The 26556-nt window shown below is 43.7% G+C and overlaps 1 protein-coding gene across 24 annotated transcripts in view; it reads right to left on the bottom strand.

Annotated features, from left to right (window-relative positions):
• Window positions 1–7767: 7767 nt before the first annotated feature.
• The window catches only part of TCF7L2 (transcription factor 7 like 2), a 226595-nt gene continuing 207806 nt past the window's right edge, over window positions 7768–26556 (bottom strand). For 11 of the 24 annotated variants that reach the window (XM_088465307.1, XM_088465357.1, XM_088465181.1 and 8 more), the window contains 4 exons: window positions 25700–25748; window positions 22664–22714; window positions 16501–16573; window positions 7768–10023 (listed from right to left, as the gene is read on the bottom strand). In XM_088465307.1, the coding sequence (XP_088321433.1) occupies window positions 9597–10023; window positions 16501–16573; window positions 22664–22714; window positions 25700–25748 (600 nt within the window). In that variant the 3' untranslated portion in view covers window positions 7768–9596. Of the gene's footprint in view, window positions 10024–13963; window positions 14037–16500; window positions 16574–22663; window positions 22715–25699; window positions 25749–26556 lie in introns of all 24 variants that reach the window. The other 13 variants (XM_088465734.1, XM_088465748.1, XM_088465766.1 and 10 more) reach the window with 3 other exon arrangements.

Below are 26556 nucleotides of genomic sequence, written 5' to 3'. Positions count from 1 at the left end.
TTATGCTAAGAGTCAATGGCCCTCATTCAGAGCCGTACGCTCTGAGCAGAGCGCACGCTCTGAATGAGGGCCGGCCTCCATGAAAATGGAGCGTCCTCCTGGACGCTCGTATAGCTGTGGGTGACCACCCACAGGCTATACGAGCGTGCAGTTTGATGGCCGCGATGGTCTTGACCATCGCGACCATCGAAACTGCGAGCCGGAGCCTGCGGTTGAGGTTTTCAACCGCAAGCTCCGGAGTGATTTTGGCTCTATCAGAGCCAAAATCACTCCCACTGACATCACTAGTGATGTCAGTGGGCCGGCTTCTGACGGGAGGCGTTCCCGTTGGAACGCCCCCGTCAGGGAGGCACGCCCCCGGCACGCCTACCAAAGGGGGCGTGCTGTCAATCAACATCGACAGCACGCCCCCTTTGATCAGACACAACGAGCGAAGGACTTTCCTTCGCTCGTCGCGTCTGGCGCATGCGCACGACGGAGCTCACTCCGTCGTGCGCATGCTCAGTCCAGAACATCGACCCACTTGCGAGCGGACAGCCGCTCGCGAGTGGGTCTGAATCAGGCCCAATATTTGCAGTGTTGACCCTTCTTTTTCAAAACCTATGCAATTTGATCAAAAACTTCCGTACTATGGGTCTGATTCAGACCCGCTCGCGAGCGGGTCGATGTTGACCCAGTGCGCACGACGGAGCCGGCTCCGTCGTGCGCATGCGCAAGACCCGGATAGCGATGGGCAAGCCTTCGCTCCGGGTCTCGTACCAAAGGGGGCGTGCTGTCGATGGTGACAGCACGCCTCCTTTGATGGGCGTGTCGGGGGCGTGGCTGCCCAGACGGAGGCGTTCCCATGGGAACGCCTTCCGTCTAGGGCCGGCCCCACTGACATCACAAGTGATGTCAGTGGGAGTGCTTTCGGCTCTGATAGAGCCAAAATCACTCCAGGGCTTGCGGTAATGAGACCCTACCACAAGGGTCTCGTCGCAAGCCCGATGGTTGCGATGGTTTGACCATCGCGACCATCTTCCTGGCTGCTCGCTATAGCTGTGGGTGACCACCCACAGCTATACGAGCGGCCAGGAGGCCGCTCTAAAATTTAAGAAGGACGGCCCGGATTCAGAGCGAGCGCTCTGTCAGAGCGTCCGGCTCTGAATCAGGGCCTATATCTGTTCATAGAAGTTTTGAACAAATTTTGTGTTTTATATTAGATTTCATCATTATCACAATATACATTTTACTCTTCCTTTTAGGATCATTTTATTATTATTATCAATAAATTTATATATTATACATCAGTTTGTGTCTGGAATATTAATTTTATTACCCCATCTCTCCATAGTCACATTTGGGTGAGCGCTGGTTTTTCTCTGTTTAGATTACATTCTACAGTGGGTAGGGTAGCCCACACTTTTCCAGCAGCCCCCCACCACACCCCTCATTATCATTTTTTGTGGCCTTTGACTATTTTTTAGCGCAGCCCTATTCCGCTTCATTTACTCTTGAGGTTTGACTACAAGTTCTCAATGGGATTAAGGTCTGGGGAGTTTCCTGGTGATGGACTCAGAATTTCGATGTTTTGTTCCCCGAGCCACTTAGTTATCACTTTTGCCTTATGGCAAGGTGCTCCATCATGCTGGAAGAGACATTGTTCGTCACCAAACTGTTCTTGGATGGTTGGGGGAAGTTGCTCTTGGAGGATGTTTTGGTACCATTCTTTATTCATGGCTGTGGTCTTAGGCAAAATTGTGAGTGAGCCCACTCCCTTAGCTGAGAAGCAACCCCACACATGAATGGTCTCAGGATGCTTTACTGCAGGAGCTACCAGTACCACTGTGCTGCCTTCCTGCTTTGATTTCCTGAGGACCCCTGGGAGGAGGTAAATTGAAGGCAAGAGGTACGCTAGTTTGAAGTCCCACCTCACCGCCAACGCGTCCACGAAGGCGGCTGAGGGATCTCTAGTCCTGGACCCGTAACTGGGGATCTTGTAGTTGTGACGTGAGGCCATGAGGTCTACATCTGGTAGGCCCTATTTGTTCACCAGGAGTTGAAAAACTCCCGGATGGAGAGCCCACTCTCCAGCATGTATGTCCTGACAACTTAGGAAGTCCGCTTCCCAGTTGAGGACTCCCGGGATGAATATTGCAGAGATAGCTGGAAGATGATGTTCTGCCCAGATCAGAATGTTTGCCACTTCCCTCATGGCTGCCTAACCTCGCGTGCCTCCTTGATGATTGAGATAGGGTACTGAGGTCGCATTGTTGGACTGGATCTGGACCAGCATGCCCTGGAGGAGATCCTGTGCCAGGATGAGTGTTTTGTATACTGCACAAAGCTCCAGGATGTTTATGGGCAGGTGACTTTCCTGATTTGTCCATCTTCCCTGAAATGAATGATGACATGTCATCGCCCCCCTTCCATGTAGACTGGCGTCCGTGGTGAGGAGCACCCAGTCCAAAATGGGCAAACCTTGTCCAGATGAGACTTTTGTAGCCACCACGAGATAGCCGAACCTCTGGAGTGAGAAGGACCGCATTAGATGATACTGCCCGTTCCACCAGGAGAGAATCAATTGTTGCAGAGGCCTGGAGTGGAACTGAGCATATTCCACCATGTCGAAGGTGGATACCATTGACCACAGGACCTGCATCCCTGATAGAATGGATACCCTTCGCTTGCAGAGCAATTTGCACACTCACAATAATAGGGCCGAAATCTTGACCCTTTGTGCCTGAGAAACCAGAAGTGCAGATGGTGTTGTAAAACAGCTAGAGACTGTGCCAATATCAGGTGGTCACCCAAGTATGGCAGTGTTCTGACTCCCTAACCCCTGATGTGGGCCATCATAACCGCCATTATTTTGGTGAAGACCCGAGGGGAATTGGTAATGTTGTTGCAGGACAGCAAACCGTAGAAATTGTTGGTGGGATAATGTAATAGGCAATGTAGATAAGCATTCTGAATGTCCAGGGAAGCCATAAAATCCCCAGGTTCCATTGCTACAATGATTGACCGAAGAGTCTCCATATGGAACTTGGGTACACGGATAAACTTGTTGAGCATTTTCAACTTCAGAATAAGGCGATGAGACCCATTTGATTTCTGAACCAAAAACATATTGGAATAATAACCCTTTCTGTGTTGAACCACAGGAACCAGGATTATCACCCCTGCCCGTAACAAGGAGTAAAGCCAAAGCCTTCATAGAATCTGATGGGGGAGTCGTAAAAAAAAAACAAAAAAAACTTCTGGGGAGGATGTCTCCGGACGGAGACCCAGGCGTCTGTTGTTAATGCCAGGAGTCCGCAAAATTAAGAAGTCGGCCTCCCACCCTGGGATCCCCAAGGAGAAGGCCCGCTTCATCAGGCGGAGGGTTTGTCCGTCCGGCTTGAAAACTGGACGTTTGACCAGCAAGGACCTCTTAGTTTGCGGTTTGGTGGTCCTGCGTGAACTAGACGGTCTGGAGAAAGGCTGTCCTTTTGCTCTTCCCTGAGGGCGAAAGGACCGAAAAGAGGATTGCCTAGGCTTTGATGTAGCTATTGATGGCAGACCTGCAGATCTTGAGGCTGCCAGAGTAGCCACTATCTTATCCAATTCTACTCCGAAAAGTATGTTTCCATAAAAAGGCAGGGATTCTACAGCCTTCTTTCCCGCATCGGCTTTCCATGACCTTAACCAAAGGGCTCTACGAGCAACAACCGAAGCTGCCGATGCTTTAGAAGCCAGGAGTCCAGCATCTATTGCAGCTTCCCCCAAATAGGAGGCCGCTTACTGTATGTGGGAGATATATGTCAACTGTTCTCTAGTAGCATTTGGTAGAGTATCTTCAACAGCCTTGGATACCCAAGCCGCAAACATAGCCAGCAGAGTAACAGCTCCAGACAATGAAAACACTAATTTAAGACATGTTTCAAGTTTTCTATCTGTAGGATCTTTAAGGGAAGATGCGGACGGTATAGGCCACGTAGCACTCCTGTCACATGAGCATCCACAGTAGGAGGGATTTCCCACTTAGTACATTCAGTAGGTAGGAAAGGATACAAAGATGCTAATCTTTTTGTAACATGGAACCGTTTATCGGGAGTACTCCATGCTTCTCCCATAAGTTCAGTGAGCTGCTCAGATTTAGGAAACACAGCTTTTACCACCCTCTGGTGTTTAAACACCGGAGCCTTAGGTCTAGCAGCTGGCTCATCATCCTCTATATTTAGGATTGATTAGACCTCCCTCACCAAAGGGACATCCGCTGTAGAAGGATAGTCCTCCTCTCCTGAGATAGACCCTGGAGTAGAACCCGGAGCATCATCTGACTCCTCCGATGATGCACCTGAATCTACATGCTGGGCACACTGACAAAATGATATCGTCCACTTAGGCGCTTTAATGGCTACCGGTGTGTTTGCCTGTAACATTTGTTGAAATACAGCAGCTGACTGAGCTGTACTCTACTTGAGTGGGCATAAACATCCAGAAAGGAAGGATGTATTGGGGGGCAAACATAGCAGGCCTGAACTGCTGTGAGGCACTGTGGGAGCAGCCAAACGGTCCACTAGCTGCGTCATAACCTGAGACAAGGACAACACCCAAGATGGCTCCTGTACAGGGGCTGGTAGACTGGACTGGTGAGGTGGTTCTTTATAACAAACAGCACACAAACCATCCTGTATAAAGTCCTGAGGGGACGAGCCCGCCAAACAGTTTTTACATGAAACCAGCACCGGGGCCTCAGCTTACTGTTTACACTTACATATAGACATAATAAATAAGTGTAAATGTTACTGTCTTCACAAGCATCAATGTGAAGTACAATAGAGAGGAAAAAAAAAATCACCACACACCTGTAGCAAAGGGTTTGAGGAGAAATATGCTTTTTCCATATACTTGCAATGGGCCCTGAATCAACTACTACAAACACAAGGCTTGGTAGAATTTGAGCGCTGTATAACCTGGCCTCTGAGGAGAGGTATACAGGGAAACTAGACCCAAAATCTCTTGAGACCAGCAGCTTAAGCAGAGCATGGATAGTGGTCACTGGGCGTCTCATATACAAAGGAGGGTAGGAGCAACCCAGACACTGGAAAACTTCAGATGGATTGGCGCCTGGGCTGGGGGAGAGCCTACCTCCCCTATGCTGTATTAGCCCCCCGGGTGCGCTAGCCTTATAACATGACCGCCGCCACTGTCCTCGGTGCCAAATTCACTTGCCCTGGTGGTCTAGTGGGGGAGCGGACGCACTGTTCGCCCCACTACAGCAACCTCCAGCGGGTCTTCAACTGCCGGAGGTACGGACTGCCATGTGGTTCCCCGTGAGCGAGGAATCACCTTACCTGCATCCCCGTGCTTCCGGCTGCAGTCACGGGTCCCAGCATCGCCGCTAGCCAAGCTCCACTGGTACCCACCGAAATAACAAGTCCAGTTACTGGTGTTGCGGCCCCGGCTGGGGTAGGTGGTGCAGCAGCACAGCCATACATTGGGGGGCCCAGCGCTGCTTGCTCTGAAGTAAAAATATAGTAAAACATAAAAAATAAAAAGCTTGGGACTTCCTGAGCAGTGCCCGTTATAAAGGTGCATCTGAATCCTGCCGCATCAAACGAGAAACTGAATGCCTGTGGCCAAGGGCGGGACATATGTGGAGGAGGACCAGAGGCATCCTGGGAGCTGAAAGCTTAACTGTTTGGTGCCTGGATCACTCCAACCACATTTCCCCATGGTATCCCTGTGGACCCCCTATGGACCCTGAAGAAGAAAAATGAAACTATATGTTTGCTAGTTTCGGCTCTATAATTTAGTCAGACCGTTATGGTAATGATAATACTCATGTTACCTAGATGATTACATCTTGAGGTCATTTTCTGGGTTTACTTTAAATTACATGCAAAAATAAACACTGAAGTCACTTTTTTTTTTAATATACTGTAAAATGTAATTACATACAAACACAAAGTAAATTAAACCACAAACATGTTATCTTCTATCCTGCAGTAGTCCGAACAGAAATGCCAATTACGTAATGCAAATGAGAAGCAGTCGCCATTATCACTCAGTATTGTTGCGCGCCTACGCTTGCCCACTTCTTCTTTCTTGCACAAACTCCAGTTACAAAGGACCACACGTGTAAGATGTGCAAAAATATTGATAAATAAATGTGAATTTTTTTTTTTTTTCAAGGCACGGTAAGGAAACGTGAAAAAAAACAAAAGCAGAGCTGAACGTACAGCTGTTTGCAGAGAATATCTTAGTTAGTTTTGCATGGCGCTTGCTCCGATACCGAGTACGAGGAGTAAGAGTCGTACACATTTCAGCTGCATCTTCCTTATGACTGAAAAGGTGCAACCGATTTATAGCGAGGGGAGAAGGGGCTTGTTCTGTCGTAGGTATAGTTCAGTGATGTTGTATTGAGGGAACGATGGCCTATGCAGAGATTCACATGGATCTTTTGAACCTAAAATAGCCTGATCCAAGTGCGCAGTGATGCTTATGACAAGCAACGAGCCAATAGGGGGCGGGCGCAATGCAAGATCAAGATGTTTGGTACAACTCTGCATGCAGGCGTATGTATGAATTATTCTGTGCGTGCAATGCGTTCGATTTTTATCCAACACAGCCTCCCGGCGTCAGTCCCGGCGTATCTATCGTTGATACTTTGATCATGGAGCAACAAACCTTACTCAAGAGTCGCTGCATTAAACTTTCTCGCCAAGGTAGACATATTCTTTATATCGTGTATCTTGCAAATTGTGTACCAAGATCTGATATTCCAGCTGTGGTTCGAGTTTCTGCCCAACGTCCCGGTTGTGCGTGTCCTTTCAGCTGGACAGTTGTGTAATGCAAAAACGTCCTGTGATAAGGAACCACAACTCGTGATGAGGTGTCATAAGCTAGTACAATAGAGTTCTACAGAACAGTAACTTGTGACACCTCATTATGGAGTTGTGGCACTTTATCACAAGATTTTTTATTTTTTTCCATTAGCATATAATAATAATTGTATTTATATAGCGCTTTTCCTGCAAAAGGACTCAAGAACCTAATACAGAGCTTTAGATTAGCAGAAAGTAAAGAAACCATGAACATAATACAGAGGTGAGGCAGCTATTTTGAAGCATCAGATCCATGGATTATTTTTCCCGCCCACGAAGGTAGCAGGCATGGCAGCCATCTTGGGAGCGCTACATAGCTACATATACATACTACATACTACTATCCAGATTATGAAATGCCTGGAAAGGAGAACAAATAATGGTGGACACTAAACTGAGGCACGTGATCCTTGCAAAATCATCAAATCCATGCACTGTTCGTCCTACACACAGGAGAATACTGGGCAAGGCAGCCATCTTTGGTGCACTACATAGGTCACAATTTGTGAGAAAAGCAATACATGGAAAGAAGACATACAAGGGTAGTATGACAAGTAGGATACACACTGCACAAATAATTTTTGCTCAGCCTGCCCATGAAAGTACCAGGTGAGGCAGCCATCTTGGGCGCCCTAGGTAGGTTACAGTGGGCAGGATGAGCAATTTGCAGACTGGGGAATTCCAGAAGAGTTAGGGGGGAGGGGGGACACACTCATTAGAACACAAGGAAATAACCAGTAAGGGATAGGCAAATGATTTAATAAAACAAATTTAATTCCTACTGAGCATCTTCCAAAAAAGGGATTGATAGTCATGTATCACCAGACCGAGGACTGCAGACATCTTTGTCCTGTACCTTACATATGTAGGTGATACACCTATAGCTGTAGACAAATACGGGACACAGGACACTATGCACATACTAAGTTGCTTTTATTAATCCAGAACTGCATGCTACAGATACTGTACAGCATGAACATGAATTCATTACAAAAAAATTTTGCATGGTTTTGAAAACCACCTTGAAATTAAATTGGAATAAAAGCATAGAACTGAACGGTAACATCACAGCTGTTAGGAAACATTCAAAGTATTCACAAAAAATGGTATAGTTATTAATTAGCATCTTAATAAACCAGAGGAAACCAGAGACAGATTTACAATTGCGTCATGTCAAATACAATGGCACTCAATGAACGGATGAAGAGATTCTCAGTTTTGTTAAATTTTTTTTTTTAATTTTTCTTTTTTTTTTTTTTATTTACTTTTTTTTTTTGCAACACCAACATGCCTATTTGTGATATTTTTTTCTTAATTGCCTGCTACCTACTTATACGTAGCAAGCATAAAAGTGGCAGTCTTTTCCTTTATAAGTAACCAAACGTACAGGGTTTTGGCCCATCAGGGGTTGGAGGAAGGGGGGGGGATTATATTTTGTACCTCATTGTTTTTAAATGCTGCCCAGTCACCCTTCTATCAAATACTTCTGTTAAAGATGATAAAAACTACAAATATATCTACCTAGCTATGTAACATCACAACAAAACATGAGGAACGGAAATACGTCATCAAAAACGAGGGGGAGAGGTGTGGGGGGGTTCTTCACCGGGAATTTTGGCACATCAATTTGTACACAGTCTACAGACAGGCTGGTCTCCTGTTTCTTAAGTCATTTACAAGGTGCTGTTGGTGAAACAGCGCAGGTCACTTTCCCTTGTTAATTTCAAGTCTTCTTTTGATGGCTTTTAAAGCAATTGTGTTATTTTTGTACAATATTGATCCATTAAATGCAGCTACAAATGTCCATTTGGTGGCAATTGAGTTTCATACAGCACAAAAAAAAATTTAAAAAATTTATATATATATATATATATATATATATATATATATATATATATAAGATGCTTACACTGAGAAAAGAAAACTTTATACAATGTGTTGAGAAATGGCAAACAGACATTGGTTTGAAAAGGGACGACATACAAATAGGACACAAGCAATTTCTAGGCAATAAATACTACTTACTGGTCCAATGGCTCCAAAATATTTAACGCACCCACCCACATTTTCCATGTAGCAACCCATTCCCCCAGAAAAAAAAAAAAATAAAAAAACAAAAATAAAAATAAAGACCGCCACCATGGAACAAGGCATATTAATACATTTGTTCAGTTTAACCCTTGTGTTCTGTACATTTCAACAATAACAATAACATCACAATAAAAGTTGTTTCACAAGAGAGCACTGCATTCATTGTGCCCAGGAGGGTATAAAGTGGATGTAAAATGATTGGTTCGCAAGCTCGTATTTAATACAAATAATCAAGAACCAACTCTTGTGAGGGCTGCTTCAAAATTGCTTGTTGCTATTTTCTTATTATTCTTCTTTAAATCAGTCTTTTCAAAGTAACCTAACAGAACTACATAACAGTTATGTATTTTTTTATTTTCATATATTTATATATATATATATATAATTTCCCCCTTCTTCCGATGCTAAAAAGATTTTTTTTTTTTTTGTGTAACGTCGATGATACAAATTTTGGCAGGACCTTGAGGCTCGTAGAGGTCTGCACAGTCAAATCGGAAAGGCAGAGATAAAAGAGAGGTCAAATATTGACCAATGAACTTCATAAACATCTACTAAAGTAGCCACTTGGCACAAATTAAAAATACAAAAAACCATGGAAAACGAGACATACTATTTCTTTAAAAAAAATGAGGGAGGCGTCAGTGTTGGGCTTCTTTACTCTAATGGCTTGGTTACAAGTGAAAGGGGCTGAAGTTGTGCTCCAGCCAAAGACCGATGAGAAGGTAGGAAGGATGTCGACGGCTGTGCTAGTGACAAGGAGTAGGGTGCTGAAGACTGTAAGGAGCTGGGTTGGTGATTGTGATCTGTTCCATTCTGACAAATGGTAGATGGCAAGTTGCTGGACTTTCGGGCCGGACTTTCTGTCGGAGGAGACTGTGGCATGCACAGCCGCGCTAGGGGGTCACGCTTCAATGTCAGAGACAGAGGTTGCGTTTGTTCAGTTTGTGGAGTGGAGTCTCTTGTAGGGGAGTCAAGCATTGTGGGAGAAGAAGGAGGAGAGTCTAGTAAGCTTCCGTCTGAAGAGGGCGGGCTGACGCAGCTGCCTTCACCTTGTATGTAGCGAATGCACTTTTTTTTTCTCCTAGAAAGGGGATAAAATGTTCACTGTGAGTGAGGGGTGGAGGCACTGACGGAGGAACATCAGAAACTGTAAACACGGAGGCACAGACTTGTATTAGGCTCTGAGCAGTACACGGCAGTTCTCTTGACAATGTTTGTTTAAATACACACCGCTATAGATGATTTCAATGTGGGCTTAGATGTGAAATCTATTTTTTTATAAAAATCACTGCATCTGCAGATATGTAAAACTATTTCTTACAGATACAAATTATTTATATTTTTTGGCTCCACAAGTCACCTGGAATGGTAAAAATATCATTATTCTAAGCTCCACAATCATCTGGGGTGGTATAAATATCCTCATTCTAAGATCCACAATCATCTGGGGTGGTATAAATATCCTCATTCTAAGCTCCACAAGTCACATGGGGTGGTATAAATATCCTCATTCTAAGCTACACAAGTCACATGGGGTGGTATAAGTATCATCATTCTAAGCTACACAAGTCACATGGGGTGGTATAAGTATCATCATTCTAAGCTCCACAAGTCACATGGGGTGGTATAAGTATCATCATTCTAAGCTCCACAAGTCACATGGGGTGGTATAAATATCCTCATTCTAAGCTACACAAGTCAAATGGGGTGGTATAAATATCCTCATTCTAAGCTACACAAGTCACATGGGGTGGTATAAGTATCATCATTCTAAGCTCCACAAGTCACATGGGGTGGTATAAATATCCTCATTCTAAGCTCCACAAGTCACATGGGGTGGTATAAATATCCTCATTCTAAGCTACACAAGTCACATGGGGTGGTATAAGTATCATCATTCTAAGCAACACAAGTCACATGGGGTGGTACAAGTATCATCATTCTAAGCAACACAAGTCACATGGGGTGGTATAAGTATCATCATTCTAAGCTCCACAAGTCACATGGGGTAGTATAAGTATCATCATTCTAAGCAACACAAGTCACATGGGGTAGTATAAGTATCATCATTCTAAGCAACACAAGTCATATGGGGTGGTATAAGTATCATCATTCTAAGCAACACAAGTCACATGGGGTAGTATAAGTATCATCATTCTAAGCAACACAAGTCACATGGGCTAGTATAAGTATCATTCTAAGCAACACAAGTCACATGGGGTAGTATAAGTATCATCATTCTAAGCAACACAAGTCACATGGGGTGGTATAAGTATGATCATTCTAAGCTCTACAAGTCACATGGGGAGGTATAACTATCATCCATCTAAGCTCCACAAGTCAAATGGGGTGGTATAAGTATCATCAATCTAAGCTCCACAGGTCACATGGGGTGGTATAAGTATCATCATTCTAAGCTCTACAAGTCACATGGGGTGGTATAAATATCATCATTCTAAGCTCTACAAGTCACATGGGGTGGTATAAGTATCATCAATCTAAGCTCTACAAGTCACATGGGGTAGTATAAGTATCATCATTCTAAGCAACACAAGTCACATGGGGGTATAAGCATCATCATTCTAAGCTCCACAAGTCACATGGGGTGGTATAAGTATCATCATCCTAAGCTCTACAAGTCACATGGGGTGGTATAAATATCATCATCCTAAGCTCTACAAGTCACATGGGGTGGTATAAATATCATCATTCTAAGCTCCACAAGTCACATGGGGTGGTATAAGTATCATCATTCTAAGCTCCACAAGGTGCCTGGAGTAGTATGGAAACTACTGAACTCAATAAAACAATAATTTTGCTCTACTGACTAAATAAAATACTGGCTTGTATTAATTTCTTCATACTCCATCATTTATCAGTCATAACTCGCTTCTTGATATTAATAATGGGTTTAGTTATGACAAAGTTACCACTTTTATATGTTATATAAAGAATCATGGAACACCGTCATAATGCTAAGAAGCGAGGATGAAGGCAAGAGCTGTAGCTGGACCTTCTCTAGTTCATCACATACAAGTTGACTATGATAAGAGCTCTGGTGGTTGCAAAATTAAAATGTAACATGCAAACACTTCTGGAAGCAATGGACATTGACTTCTTTTGTTATCCAATATATATATATATATATATCCCGCCGGGGTCTGAGGATACTATGTGTGATACCCTAAGCTATGATTTCCATCCCCATGGGTAGTACATGAGTCTAACACAGCCGATGACATGGAGCATGCGGGACTGAAATGCTCATGCAGTGGATGAAGGGTGGATGACGGACTCAGATGTAAGACATGCGCTGCACTGGGATTGGAAGATGTAGCTTCAAACCCTGCGCAATGGCTGACGCGGGGTGAGCGGAAGACATTCATGTTAGTGATTAATGGTTAGAATGATTTGCAGGCAATAAGAAATACTTTCAATCGTCTATAAACCGTCACTGTCTATGCACTTAATCCATGACTAACACCCAGACCATAGAGTTATTTAGCCAAATGACATTCCTGCACAGAGCCAGTGGCACAGTTCTTCAGTCTTAAGGGTTTGTGGAGCGGTGGAAATTATTTTGGGGGGCTTACTATAGAAAGCTGCCAATGTATTGGATGATTACATTTGTAATGGAAGATGGACAGGTCCCTCATTTATCTAAAAAGGGGCTCACATCCTTTCCAAAACACTGGATATGTTCATTGCAATGGTCTTGGGACTACATACGAAGACCATGAAAAACACAAGATGAAGTGACATGTGTTACACACAGAGAGGGAGGAAATATATATACCTACCATAGTTATATTCCAAATTCAAAGACTGCTTGCATCAGAATAAAAAAAATAACAGATTTAACCAAAGGATCAATAGGAAGGAAGAGAGATTTCTTAGACCCTTCACCAAGGATTCTCTACAGTGCTGCTATTTAATCATTCCTTATTTAACCACATTTCAAACTTTGGTGCTGGTATATCTTACATATATGGATGACATCTTATCACAAGCAGTATCGTATGACAGTAGGACATTGTGCTCCCAATGCAAGGTCATTATTGGTTATTCCCTGGCAACTCGGATCAGGCAACTGATATAATGGTTTGCTTTAATGTACCGATGTGATTCACCCAAAACAAGGACAATCCTAAGATGATAGGCTGTTTGGTCCTTAAGGGTGAGATATATAGTTTGTTACACGCCCACTTCTCTCCTGCTAACTAGCTGTATGTTATGGGACCCTGCCCTAATGACCATCAATGGGACAGATCAGCAGACCGAGGACACTAGAACTGCACCATACTGAAATATCCCATTGCCAGGGATTGATTACTAATTACTGAATATAATGTTACGGGTCTGTATTATAATAAAAAGGTTGCAAGGACTGTTAGAATAGTTAGGAAGGAGGACATCCCCGATTCTAGGAGCTGGCAACGAAGTTTTTCATGCATTAACCCATGTTAACTTTCCTGAACTTTGAGATTTTTACTAGAAATGGAATGTAATAGAAAACACTCCTGACAATCACTGTCTTCTACAAACTGCAGACTGTGTCTGAGAGGGGCGCTATGTTCTAAGCGAAAAACATGAACTTTCTGGGCAAGAGTAGTGCGTGCGCAGAGCTAACCAATTACAATTATTGCCTCAACCCAACTGATTAATAGAAGGTATCTTGTGCAGATGTCAATAAGGGGTTGGTTAATCTGCGATGAAAGCACTTAGAAGTTAGAACATATAGTTGTGACTTCATCGGACACTGCATTTCAGTACGTGAATTTGGCCCAATTCCGTCAAATGACGTTTCAATCAGGGCTCTACCATGAAATATATTTTTTCTTATCTTTAAGAGCACGTTGCACCAAGAGGAGGTAAAGGGGTAAAGGATGGAGTCCCACCACCAGTAATGTCTAGAGGAAAGGAAGAAGGGAATTTCATTGGTAGAGTTGGGTGTAATCATAGAGAGGCTTTAGGAAGGATAGAAGGGATTTCATTATTTCCCAGGGGGCCTTGAAGTATACCTGCACGGTTTGCACCATAGATTCTGTCGGTCAAGTCCGAATAAAGCCCGACACTTCTTTGGAGCATTTGCATCTGTTAGCACAATGTAAACACACAGAAACACAACAATATGGTGGATACTGCTCATATGGATGCACTTTCATAGCTATGGTTACCTACGGTACATAGTCAGTTTGGTTTTTTTATTTGGTAATTCCCCCTCCACTCCATTGCCAACACACACAGCGTCCTTAATAGTCAATACTGCATATACTAGGAGAAGTTGGTGGAAACTGTAATCAGACACTGGTTCGCTCGGATACACCTGGGATGCGTACAACAACCAGTGAAGTCAGTGAAAGTTCGAGATATGGACTGAGAATGAAACCGCTGCATTAAGGCTGCTGGAATAAACCAATGACTTTGCATGTACACATTGGAATACTGGAGAAGCCACCAATCTATGTTTCATACTGACAGTGACAAGTATGCACGAGGTAAATGAGGGTAGAAACATGTCTGGTGAGTCGTCATCTTTTTCTGGAGAGGAGTAATGGGTGACATTAGTAAGACATAGCGTAATGACCAATGCACGAATGGATGGAAGAAAATCTCACACTTCCACAGTCAATAAACAGGCTTTTCTCGGACACGAAAACTTTTATTGCCAATTCTGCAGTAGTTCTGCATTGTTATGGCATAGTTTACAACAAAATGTAAGTGTTTTTACTGCAACATGAATGCCTAGTTTATTGGGGTGTTAATTATGGTCAATAAATGAAGATGAAAAGCAGATAGCAATGATTGCCAGCGAGCTTGGGAAATACTCTGGTGGATAAGAGTTTATGGACTACAGAATATCAAATAATGAGAGAAGTGTGGAAAAATATTGGTTTTAACGCTTAAGTATACTTCTTTTTACAACGCATCTGTTGCCTACACAAGGCACAAACAGCCAGTTTGTGGGCTCTACTAAAGTAGACTATCATTCATAGGAACCAGTGATGTCACTGAGAATGTAGCCTCTCCATTCACTAGGAGCCAGTGACAGCACTGAGAATGCAGCCTATCCATTCACTAGGAATCAGTGACATCACTGAAAATGTAGCCTATCAATTCACTTGGAACCAGTGACATCACAGAGGATGCAGCCTATCCATTCACTAGGAATCAGTTACACCACTGAGACTGCAGCCTATCCTTTCACTAGGAACCAGTGACATCACTGAGAATGCAGCCTATACAGTCACTAGGAGCCAGTGACATCTCTGAGAATGCAGCCTACCCATTCACTTGAAACCAGTGACATCATTAAGAGTGCAGCCTATCCTAGCCTAGGAGCCAGTGGCATCACTGAAAATGCAGTCTATCCATTCACTATGAACAAGTGACATCACTGAGAAAATGCAGCCTATTGATACACTAGGAACCAGTGACATCACTGAGAATGCAGCCTATCCAGTCACTAGGAACCAATAACATCACTGAGAATGCAGCCTATCCATTCACTAGGAGCCAGTGACATTACTGAGGATGCAGTCTATTCATTCACTAGGAGCCAGTGACATCACTGAGAATGCAGCCTATCCATTCACTAGGAACCAGTAACATCACTGAGAACGCAGCCTATCCCTTAACTAGGTGCCAGTGACATCAGAGTGCATCCAATCTAGTCACTAGGACCCAGATACATCACTGAGAATGCAGCCTATCCATTAATTAAGAGCCAATGACATCACTAAGAATGCAGCCTATCCATTCACTAGGAATTTGTGACATAATTGAAAACGCAGCCTATCCATTTACTGGGAGACAGTGACATCACTAAAAAATTCAGCCTATTAACTAGGGACCAATGAATCACTGAGTATGCAACCTATCCATTCACTAGGAACCAGTGACAACACTGAGAGTGCAGCCTATCCAGAGACTAGGAACCAGAGACATCACTGAGACTTCAACCTATCCATTCACTAAGAGCCAGTGGCATCATTGAGAATGCATCCTATCCAGTCACTAAGAACCAATGACATCACTGAGAACGCAGCCTATGCGTTCACTAGTAGCCAGTGACATCCTAGAGGCCTGAGGCTGCCTAAACTTTACAGCATTGTCATGTTTACTTATTTAGCTCTGGTGTGTAGACAACAGGAGACGATGCATCCATTGTTAGGCTGTAAAACCAAGTATTTCGACAAACCTCTCAACATCTAACACACGTACCCTGATTTACAGAGCAGTGTGTTTAGTTTTGCTGGTTCTTCATTCTATTAAATCTGGAAGTTTCCATAGGGTGGCAGGAGATAATCCATTTACTGTACTGTACTCCATAGATTGCTGCCATCTTACTAAAGGCAGGAAAGATGGGTTTCACTCCAAAACATATCTGACACCGACCCAGAAATCCGAACTTAATCATGAGCAGGGAGACACCAAGGGTCACCCGCCGCTCCATGTGACTGCTGCTAGCTTTAGGGACAGAGCGGGAAATTACCAAATAAAAATAAAAATCGGTAAAAAAACCAGCCATAGCTAAATCCGGAATAACCATACACACCTGCAGGGACCGCACCAGTTATTCTGCTGATCAAGGCCAAAGCGCGCTCGGCATTTCTTAGGTGCGCTCAGGTCTGAATGAGTTCAAGACAGAAGCGAGCAGAAAAAAAGAAACAGAAAAGAGATAATAAAATAAAAAAAAATAAAAAAATAAAAATCAATGAACTGGTTACTAATTGCAAAAAAAAAGCGCAGATCTTGAAATTTTTTTTTTCTTTCAATCACAGGGTTAAATAAATAAAAAATAAAAAAAGTATCACTGATTGTATTATTTGTGTTTCTTTAGCAGATACAAGTAAAGCTGCAGTATGTCTGGTTTATAACGCCAGCTGCTCTAGCCATGTACTTTTCAGCCTCATTTCATGACCATATATAGAGCACATATAGTAATTTAAAATGTTCCCAGTTTTCCAGATGACCGTGATACAGCAAACAAGTAATAATGAACTCTTTTCTATTGTACATCACGAAAATCCTCCCGGTACACAAGGGGAGGTTCATCGGGTTTATATCTCCTGTATAATTTGTATATCGTCAGCCAATCGGGTGCAGTCAGACTCTTTACCGCTTGTATATATATAAAGCCCGGAGATACTGCAGCTTTATAAAATGCTTATCAGTCTTGTATTTATTTATAAGTTACACATGTGTAAAGAAAAAGAGAAGGATGGAGCGAAGCAGACAGCGAGATGAACGGGCTAGTTTTGGCTATGAGGCATGCCTTTGAAGCGATGTGCTAGCGTGATACGGGGGGGAAGCAAACAGAAGGTAGAGCATGCTGTAGTGAAAACACTTTCTGGAAGCAATAAAAAAAAAATTAAGATTAAGGAGGTTTTTCTATATCTATATATATATATTTTTTTTTTTGCAGAAATAAAGAAATACTGCATATCCCATTGGCATCGTTAGTGTCTCGCCAATAAGTCTGGTAAGAGCTCTGAAAACAGTTATGAGGAAACACGTTGGTTTGTAACATACAGACAAATAATTAGGATGCATTATAGAACGTGCTGGAAGCGGAGGCATGGAATTCTTACAAATGTTTGAAAGATGACGGGAAAAAAAAGAAACCTATTAAGCGTTGCCCCTGTGTTTGTATATGGTCACGTATGTACCCAGCATGCACTGGGGGGAGGCTACAATACTGCACTGCCTCCGCCAGGAGCAGGCTGGATAAACGCGCGTTTCGCTGCCCACACACGGATGCTCTGGCTTAAAGCATGTATTTTTCCACATGATTCATGCTAGTCACATGTGAACATTGCCATGCTAACATGTTACTGATAGCGGATACAGGTAATATTCCCAATATTCTGCAAAGCGAAGGTTCACATTTATAATTGTCAGAGATTAAATGACCAATGTTAAAAGTGACTATGGGAAAAGATCTGAGAATGTATAAAGAGTGCGGAACCTACAGTACGGATGATCTTATATGTAAGAGCTACTATTAACATTCACACACATAAATACTTCAGTGTCAGGAACACATCAGAACTGGATATTTGGGGAGGGGGGCATCTCGTTAAGACTAAGACAACAGAGAACACAGCTGAAAATGAAATGTGTATGAAACATCTCAATTCTATCATGGTATGGAAACTTTTACCGTTGCATTAATGTTATTAGTAGCAATTTTTATAAGAAACAAGTTGTATATTAAGATTTAATTTCTTCTCCTGTAACCTGTGGATGGAACCGTCCGATACAGCGCTTCATATACACCCTACACCCAACAGATTTGTTGCCCTAAACTTGCCGTGTGAAAGTCACAGATTCTAGGAACCACTTTCAAATTCCACTTACCCCAAAATACAATCCATTTTAAAAGGGTCCTTGTAACATCCACAGCTGAAGGTGCGAATGTTCTACTTAAAGTACTGTATCTGTAACAATGTGCTCTTTTAGACCTATATCTCACATGCTTATCACTGACCAGCTCTCATTAAACTTAGGACTGACAACTGTGGTAATAAAGAAACATGTTCATGATGGATTTAGCTCAAAGCAAATTGCATTGTACAGTACATGATTATCCTCTGTAGGTTTCTGTAGGTGGCTCAGCGCAGAAATGCACAGTATGTGATGATCCTCTGTACGTTTCTGTAGGTGGCTTAGTGCAAAAGTGTACAGTACACGATTATCCTCTGTACGTTTCTGTAGGTGGCTTAGTGCAAAGGTGTACAGTACGTGATTATCCTCTGTACGTTTCTGTAGGTGGCTCAGCACAGAGATGTACAGTACATGATTATCCTCTGTAGGTTTCTGTAGGTGGCTCAGCACAGAGATGTACAGTACATGATTATCCTCTGTAGGTTTCTGTAGGTGGCTCAGCGCAGAAATGTATAGTACGTGATGATCCTCTGTAGGTTTCTGTAGACGGCTCAGTGCAGAGATGTACAGTACAAGATTATCCTCTATACGTTTCTGTAGACGGCTCAGCGCAGAGATGTACAGTACGTGATGATCCTCTGTAGGTTTCTGTAGACGGCTCAGCGCAGAGATGTACAGTACGTGATGATCCTCTGTGCGTTTCTGTAGGTGGCTTAGTGCAAAGGTGTACAGTACACGATTATCCTCTGTAGGTTTCTGTAGGTGGCTCAGCGCAGAGATGTACAGTACGTGATTATCTTCTGTAGGTGGCTCAGCGCAGAGATGTACAGTACGTGATTAACCTCTGTACGTTTCTGTAGGTGGCTCAGCACAGAGATGTACAGTACAAGATTATCCTCTGTAGGTTTCTGTAGGTGGCTCAGCGCAGAGATGTACAGTACATGATTATCCTCTGTAGGTTTCTGAAAGTGGCTCAGCGCAGAAATGTACAGTACGTGATGATCCTCTGTACGTTTCTGTAGGTGGCTCAGCAGAGATGTATAGTATGTGATTATCCTCTGTACGTTTCTGTAGGTGGCTCAGCACAGAGATGTAGAGTATGTGATGATCCTCTGTACGTTTCTGTAGATGGCTCAGCACAGAGATGTACAGTACGTGATGATCCTCCGTACGTTTCTGTAGGTGGCTCAGCGCATAGATGTACAGTACATGAGTATCCACTGTACGTTTCTGTAGGTGGCCCAGCACACAGATGTACAGTACGTGAGTATCCACTGTACGTTTCTGTAGGTGGCTCAGCACAGAGATGTGCAGTACGTGATTATCCTCTGTACGTTACTGTAGATGGCTCAGCGCAGAGATGTACAATACGTGATTACCCTCTGTACGGTTCTGTAGATGGCCCAGCACAGAGATGTACAGTACGTGAGTATCCTCTGCAGGTTTCTGTAGGTGGCTCAGCACAGTGATGTACAGTACGTGAGTATCCTCTGTACATTTCAGTAGGTGGCTCAGCACAGAGATGTACAGTACGTGATTATCCTCTGTACGGTTCTGTAGATGGCTCAGCACAGAGATGTACAGTACGTGAGTATCCTCTGCAGGTTTCTGTAGGTGGCTCAGCACAGTGATGTACAGTACGTGAGTATCCTCTGTACATTTCTGTAGGTGGCTCAGCACAGTAATGTACACTACGTGAGTATCCTCTGCAGGTTTCTGTAGGTGGCTCAGCACAGTGATGTACAGTACGTGAGTATCCTCTGTACGGTTCTGTAGGTGGCTCAGCACAGTAATGTACAGTACGTGAGTATCCTCTGTACATTTCTGTAGGTGGCTCAGCACAGAGATGTACAGTACGTGATTATCCTCTGTACGGTTCTGTAGATGGCTCAGCACAGAGATGTACAGTACGTGAGTATCCTCTGCAGGTTTCTGTAGGTGGCTCAGCACAGTGATGTACAGTACGTGAGTATCCTCTGTACATTTCTGTAGGTGGCTCAGCACAGTGATGTACAGTACGTGAGTATCCTCTGTGCGGTTCTGTAGGTGGCTCAGCACAGTGGCAGCCAAGACTACATAGAGGATGTCTATCTCACGTACAAAAGCAAAATCAACATAACATACGACACCTACTGTAGTTGACAGGAAAGAGATAATGTCCTTCCTGCCCTCAAAAACTAAAATATGTGGGGGTGATTGTTCCAGGGAAAATAACAATGTCCTCTACCATTTATAGCTAGAGATGTTCTATGTAATACATTACTCCCCAGGTCTAGCCATACTGTAGATGCGCTGTTAGCGCTTCATGGACAGGACAGAGACAAGCAGTAACACCAGCGGGACACATCGCCTCCTTCTACACCTAGAGGGTAGCGCATGCAGAAAAGCCTAAATCTGCACTGGCCAATGGGAGGAGATGGGTGGAGTGAGGGCAGCTGAGCACGGAGTGGGTGCACTGTAGTCATTTTGCTCATTATTAGGTATAATGCACTTTTATTCTCTAAATCAATGGTTCCAAAACTGGTAGCTGTGGTACACTGGGGTACTGTAGGGCACTTGCAGGAGTGCCACGGATTGTGGTGCACGACCAAATAAAATGATAGTTGGTCAATATGATAGGCAAAAGCAGTGTCGGTGGATGCCAATCATAATATGGACAGAGACACTGTCCACCATCACATAACTGGACGTACAGATAACAGAAGCACATTTTACTTCATTTAATCATTTTTGAGGAGTTTCTCAATAAGAAACTTTTGGCCTCAGGGTGCTGTGGAAAACATGCTGATACTCTGTAGCACAGTCATTCACAGACGTGTGAGAACCACTGCTGTAAATATTTGTATTTGGATTGTTTTTCTGGTCTGACAGTTACAGTGCGTGTACTCATGTTGCCTCCCAATAGGAAGGACTTCTAAGTGGCGATGACACGGCCTTGTTGTGTGGCCACAGCATTAAGGGGGGTGTGGCCAAACCTCTTGGAAGTGTGTCTAGCATCCCGCGTTTTGCCGCACTCACACCTCCCCTCCTAACATTCGGGACAAACACTAAGGCTGTCAGGTTAGTTCCCAAGAATCAAAGCGCTATATGCTACCTGTGGATAGTTTGTTCCTCATAATAATTCCTGCCCTGAACCACAGCAAGAAACCAGCAATTAACTTTGATCTGTACAGTATGGGTTACTCAGTGTGTGGGTAATTGCTATGATTTAGTGCATATTTTGCACCTAAATGTTAGTAAATAAGCCCTTTTCACTTGCAATGTATTTCATTTTTTTTTAATTAACATCTCATTTCTAATTTATCTAGTTCTAAACTGGAGATTTCATCTGATATTTATCAAGTGAAAATGAAAGGACAGTGGGCTGAGCTCTTCCTTATTCTATAAAAGACATTGTGCCTAATTCAGAGGTGGAGGAAGTTTAGATTCTTTCGCAAACTGGCCGATGTTTTGTCTACTGCGCCGCCATGGTCAGGCCCATTGTGCGTCAGCCTGGGATGCTGTCAGCGTTTGTTACTTTGTTGCAGCTTCCAACACAGCCGTTATCCCAGAAAGCTACAGAGCGGTCACATTATGTCCATGCTATTTTCCCAACCATAAAGCAGCAGAAAAATAAAAAACCAACGCATAGGAAAACATTTTATGCTGAAGTGGGAAATATAATAAAAAAATAAAAAAAAAATAAAATCGGACTGCAGGCTTTGAATAATAATGAATTCATAATTTTTACATTTGATATAATAGTTGGGCAACATAATCCATTATTGCAGCTAGCTGGTACATGATATCACCAATACAGAAAATAACATACGTGAGCCCAATACTACTGGCGCAAAGGTTTGGCAGAGGAGATTCAGTTGCTTGTACTAATTTGCAAAGCATCAGCATAGTGTTAATAATTGAGTTACTTAATTAAGGCATCCAGGAAAGCAAAATAATAATAATAATCATTAAAAAAAAAAAAATAATAATAATAGACGGAAACAAACATAAGCAGAGCGCTACCCCTGAGGCATATCAGACCTGTAGCTCTCCACCTATTGTAGAACTAGAGGTCCCAGCATGCCCGGCTCTCTTCTACAATGTGAAGCAGACCGGACCCTACCCGTCCCTGCCAATAACTTCAAGCCAGAGCAACAGTGTACCGGGGGGCAGTGACCATTCGCTATCCACTATAATACACTTTCTTTATTTTCCCATCCGCTCTCATTAGAAGTGGTTTTATGTTAATAAAATTATAATGGCAATAAAATGCATTTTCAGGGAAAAATAATAAAAGTAATGAAAAGAAAAAAAAAACTATAGGAATAAGTCCAAAAATGGCTTAGCACCTGTAATCGGAGGAAGTGAAAGGCAAGGATTTAGGTAACATTCGTTGTGTTCTGAAAAAAAAGAACAAATTATGCAGAGTCTGGACACGGAGAAAAGCTCTATGAATATATTTATATATCACTTTATTTATGCAGTATTTTCAAACCTCCTTAATATCTGAATTAAACATGGGCGTGGCCAGGGAATTACCCCAGTAAAGCATGCGGCAGATACCCCGGGCAGACCTTACACACGCACACACCGACACACACATGCGCGCACACGCATGATAAAACACCACACAGTTAAAGTCGTCATTAAAAAACTAATGGCTGGTTGTAAATACCTTACAGTTAAATATTAAGTATATCAAATACAACATAACTAGAATGACATGCACGTATTACTTAACAAAGAATTTCATTTCATTTAATTGAAAAATAAGTCTAAAATGGAAGTTCAGTAAATTATGGATAAATTAAGGGGAGTAATACGTGTCTGGGGAATCAATTATTAATGATACAGGGGAGGTGCAATGGGGCTAGAGTGCAGATATCTGCCAAAGAACAGTGTTTAGTGACCTGGGCCATCTTAGTGCAGTGTGAGGTCACTAATCTGATACAGGGGAGGAGAACTGGGGCCAGAGTGCAGACATCTTCCCAAGAACAGTGTTTAGTGACCTGAGCCCTCCTAGTGTAGTGATGTCTGTACTCTGGCCCCAGTACTCCTCTCCCACATCAGTGATTAGTGCACTGGTGCCAGAGTACAGACATCTCCCCAAGAAAGGTGTTTAGCGACCTGGGCCCTACTAGTGTAATGTAAGGTCACTAATCACTGATGTGCGAGAGGAGCACTGGGGCCAGAGTACAGACATCTCCCCAATCACAGTGTTTAGTGACCTGAGCCCTCCTAGTGTAATGAGGGTCACTAATCACTGATGTGGGAGAGGAGCACTGGGGCCAGAGTACAGACATCTCCCCAAGAACAGTGTTTAGTGACCTGAGCCCTCCTAGTGTAATGTAGGGTCGCTAATCACAAATGTGCGAGAGGAGCACTGGGGCCAGAGTACAGACATTTCCCTAATCACAGTGTTTAGTGACCTGAGCCCTCCTAGTGTAATGTGAGGTCACTAATCACTAATGTGCGAGAGGAGCACTGGGGCCAGAGTACAGACATCTCCCTAAGAACAGTGTTTAGTGACCTGTACCCTCCTAGTGTAATGTGAGGTCACTAATCACTAATGTGCGAGAGGAGCACTGGGGCCAGAGTACAGACATCTCCCTAAGAACAGTGTTTAGTGACCTGAGCCCTCCTAGTGTAATGAGGGTCACTAATCACTGATGTGCGAGAGGAGCACTGGGGCCAGAGTACAGACATCTCCCCAATCACAGTGTTTAGTGACCTGAGCCCTCCTAGTGTAATGAGGGTCACTAATCACTGATGTGCGAGAGGAGCACTGGGGCCAGAGTACAGACATCTCCCCAATCACAGTGTTTAGAGACCTGGGACCTCCTAGTGCAGTGTGAGGTCAATAATCACTAATGTGGGAGAGGAGCACTGGGGCCAGAGTACAGACATTTCCCCAATCACAGTGTTTAGAGACCTGGGACCTCCTAGTGTAATGTAAGGTCACTAATCACTGATGTGCGAGAGGAGCACTGGGGCCAGAGTACAGACATCTCCCCAATCACAGTGTTTAGAGATCTGAGCCCTCCTAGTGCAGTGTGAGGTCACTAATCACTGATGTGCGAGAGGAGCACTGGGGCCAGAGTACAGACATCTCCCCAATCACAGTGTTTAGTGACCTGAGCCCTCCTAGTGTAATGTGAGGTCACTAATCACTGATGTGCAAGAGGAGCACTGAGGCCAGAGTACAGACATCTCCCCAATCACAGTGTTTAGTGACCTGAGCCCTCCTAGTGTAATGTGAGGTCACTAATCACTGATGTGCGAGAGGAGCACTGAGGCCAGAGTACAGACATCTCCCCAATCACAGTGTTTAGAGATCTGAGCCCTCCTAGTGCAGTGTGAGGTCACTAATCACTGATGTGCGAGAGGAGCACTGGGGCCAGAGTACAGACATTTCCCCAATCACAGTGTTTAGAGACCTGGGACCTCCTAGTGTAATGTGAGGTCACTAATCACTGATGTGCGAGAGGAGCACTGGGGCCAGAGTACAGACATCTCCCCAATCACAGTGTTTAGTGACCTGAGCCCTCCTAGTGCAATGTAGGGTCACTAATCACTGATGTGGGAGAGGAGCACTGGGGCCAGAGTACAGACATCTCCCCAATCACAGTGTTTAGAGATCTGAGCCCTCCTAGTGCAGTGTGAGGTCACTAATCACTGATGTGCGAGAGGAGCACTGGGGCCAGAGTACAGACATCTCCCCAATCACAGTGTTTAGTGACCTGAGCCCTCCTAGTGTAATGTAGGGTCACTAATCACTGATGTGCGAGAGGAGCACTGGGGCCAGAGTACAGACATCTCCCCAATCACAGTGTTTAGTGACCTGAGCCCTCCTAGTGTAATGTAGGGTCACTAATCACTGATGTGCGAGAGGAGCACTGGGGCCAGAGTACAGACATCTCCCCAATCACAGTGTTTAGAGACCTGGGACCTCCTAGTGTAATGTAGGGTCACTAATCACTGATGTGCGAGAGGAGCACTGGGGCCAGAGTACAGACATCTCCCCAATCACAGTGTTTAGAGACCTGGGACCTCCTAGTGTAATGTAGGGTCACTAATCACTGATGTGCGAGAGGAGCACTGGGGCCAGAGTACAGACATCTCCCCAATCACAGTGTTTAGTGACCTGAGCCCTCCTAGTGTAATGTAGGGTCACTAATCACTGATGTGCGAGAGGAGCACTGGGGCCAGAGTACAGACATCTCCCCAATCACAGTGTTTAGAGACCTGGGACCTCCTAGTGTAATGTGAGGTCACTAATCACTGATGTGGGAGAGGAGCACTGGGGCCAGAGTACAGACATCTCCCCAAGAACAGTGACCTGGGTCCCCCTTGCTTAGGGGCTTCTCGCCTGGGGCGGTGCTTACCATTACTCTCTCCGGGCTGTTTATCTCTTTTCCTCTTTTTCTTTTTGCCCTAAAAAAGGGACACAAAATGGTATAATGGCAGTTAATAAGACACGCATCCACGAGAAGAAATAATCTGCATAGGCAGTATATATGTCATATAAGAAATCCATTTGTAGCTTACATCTTGTCACTGTATGTACCCATAATGTAACGTAACCTGCTCCATTGCTCTATATAGGTAAATACATTGTACTTGTTCATTTGAGCCGTGGCCAAGAGGTGAACAACCTCCCTAAACAGCTGCTCTCACTTCTCCTCAGCGGCGCCAAATTGGGTTACCTATTTCTCCATCGCTTTATATTATATACTGGCTGAGAGTACTGATGACACAACCAGATATTCTGCCCAGCCCTTGGAAATTTCATTTTTGATTTATATACGAAGAAAGAAACTTATTTTGTTGAGTCCACTATAACTTAAGCTGGGTACACAATAGACGATGTGCGTACCCAGCGATGGCGCGATGCGATGCAACGATACATCGCGCAAGCCCGTACGCACTACACAATCCAATGTACAGCGGCGTGATGTGTCGCTACATACTTCATATAAAAGCACCGCGTCATTCATTGCAGAACCGATGGGACGATGCAATGAACGACCGCAGCTAACGATGGATCAGACGTACACATTATATGATGCGAACGATATATCATTCCAATCCGCGTCAGAACGATATATCGTACGATATATGGTATAGTGTGTATCTAGCTTTAGATATTTTACAGTATCTTAACTCTGGAAAAACAAACTAATTTAAAGCGCTGCTAAATAATTACTCTCATCATCTTCTGTTGGAGAAAGCGCCACACAGC

This window comes from Taudactylus pleione, unplaced genomic scaffold (genome assembly GCF_031769625.1).
Source record: "Taudactylus pleione unplaced genomic scaffold, aTauple2 ptg000008l, whole genome shotgun sequence".
NCBI lineage: Eukaryota > Metazoa > Chordata > Amphibia > Anura > Myobatrachidae > Taudactylus > Taudactylus pleione.
Note: the sequence above shows the minus strand (reverse complement) of the source record. Positions and strands in the feature narration are given on the sequence as shown.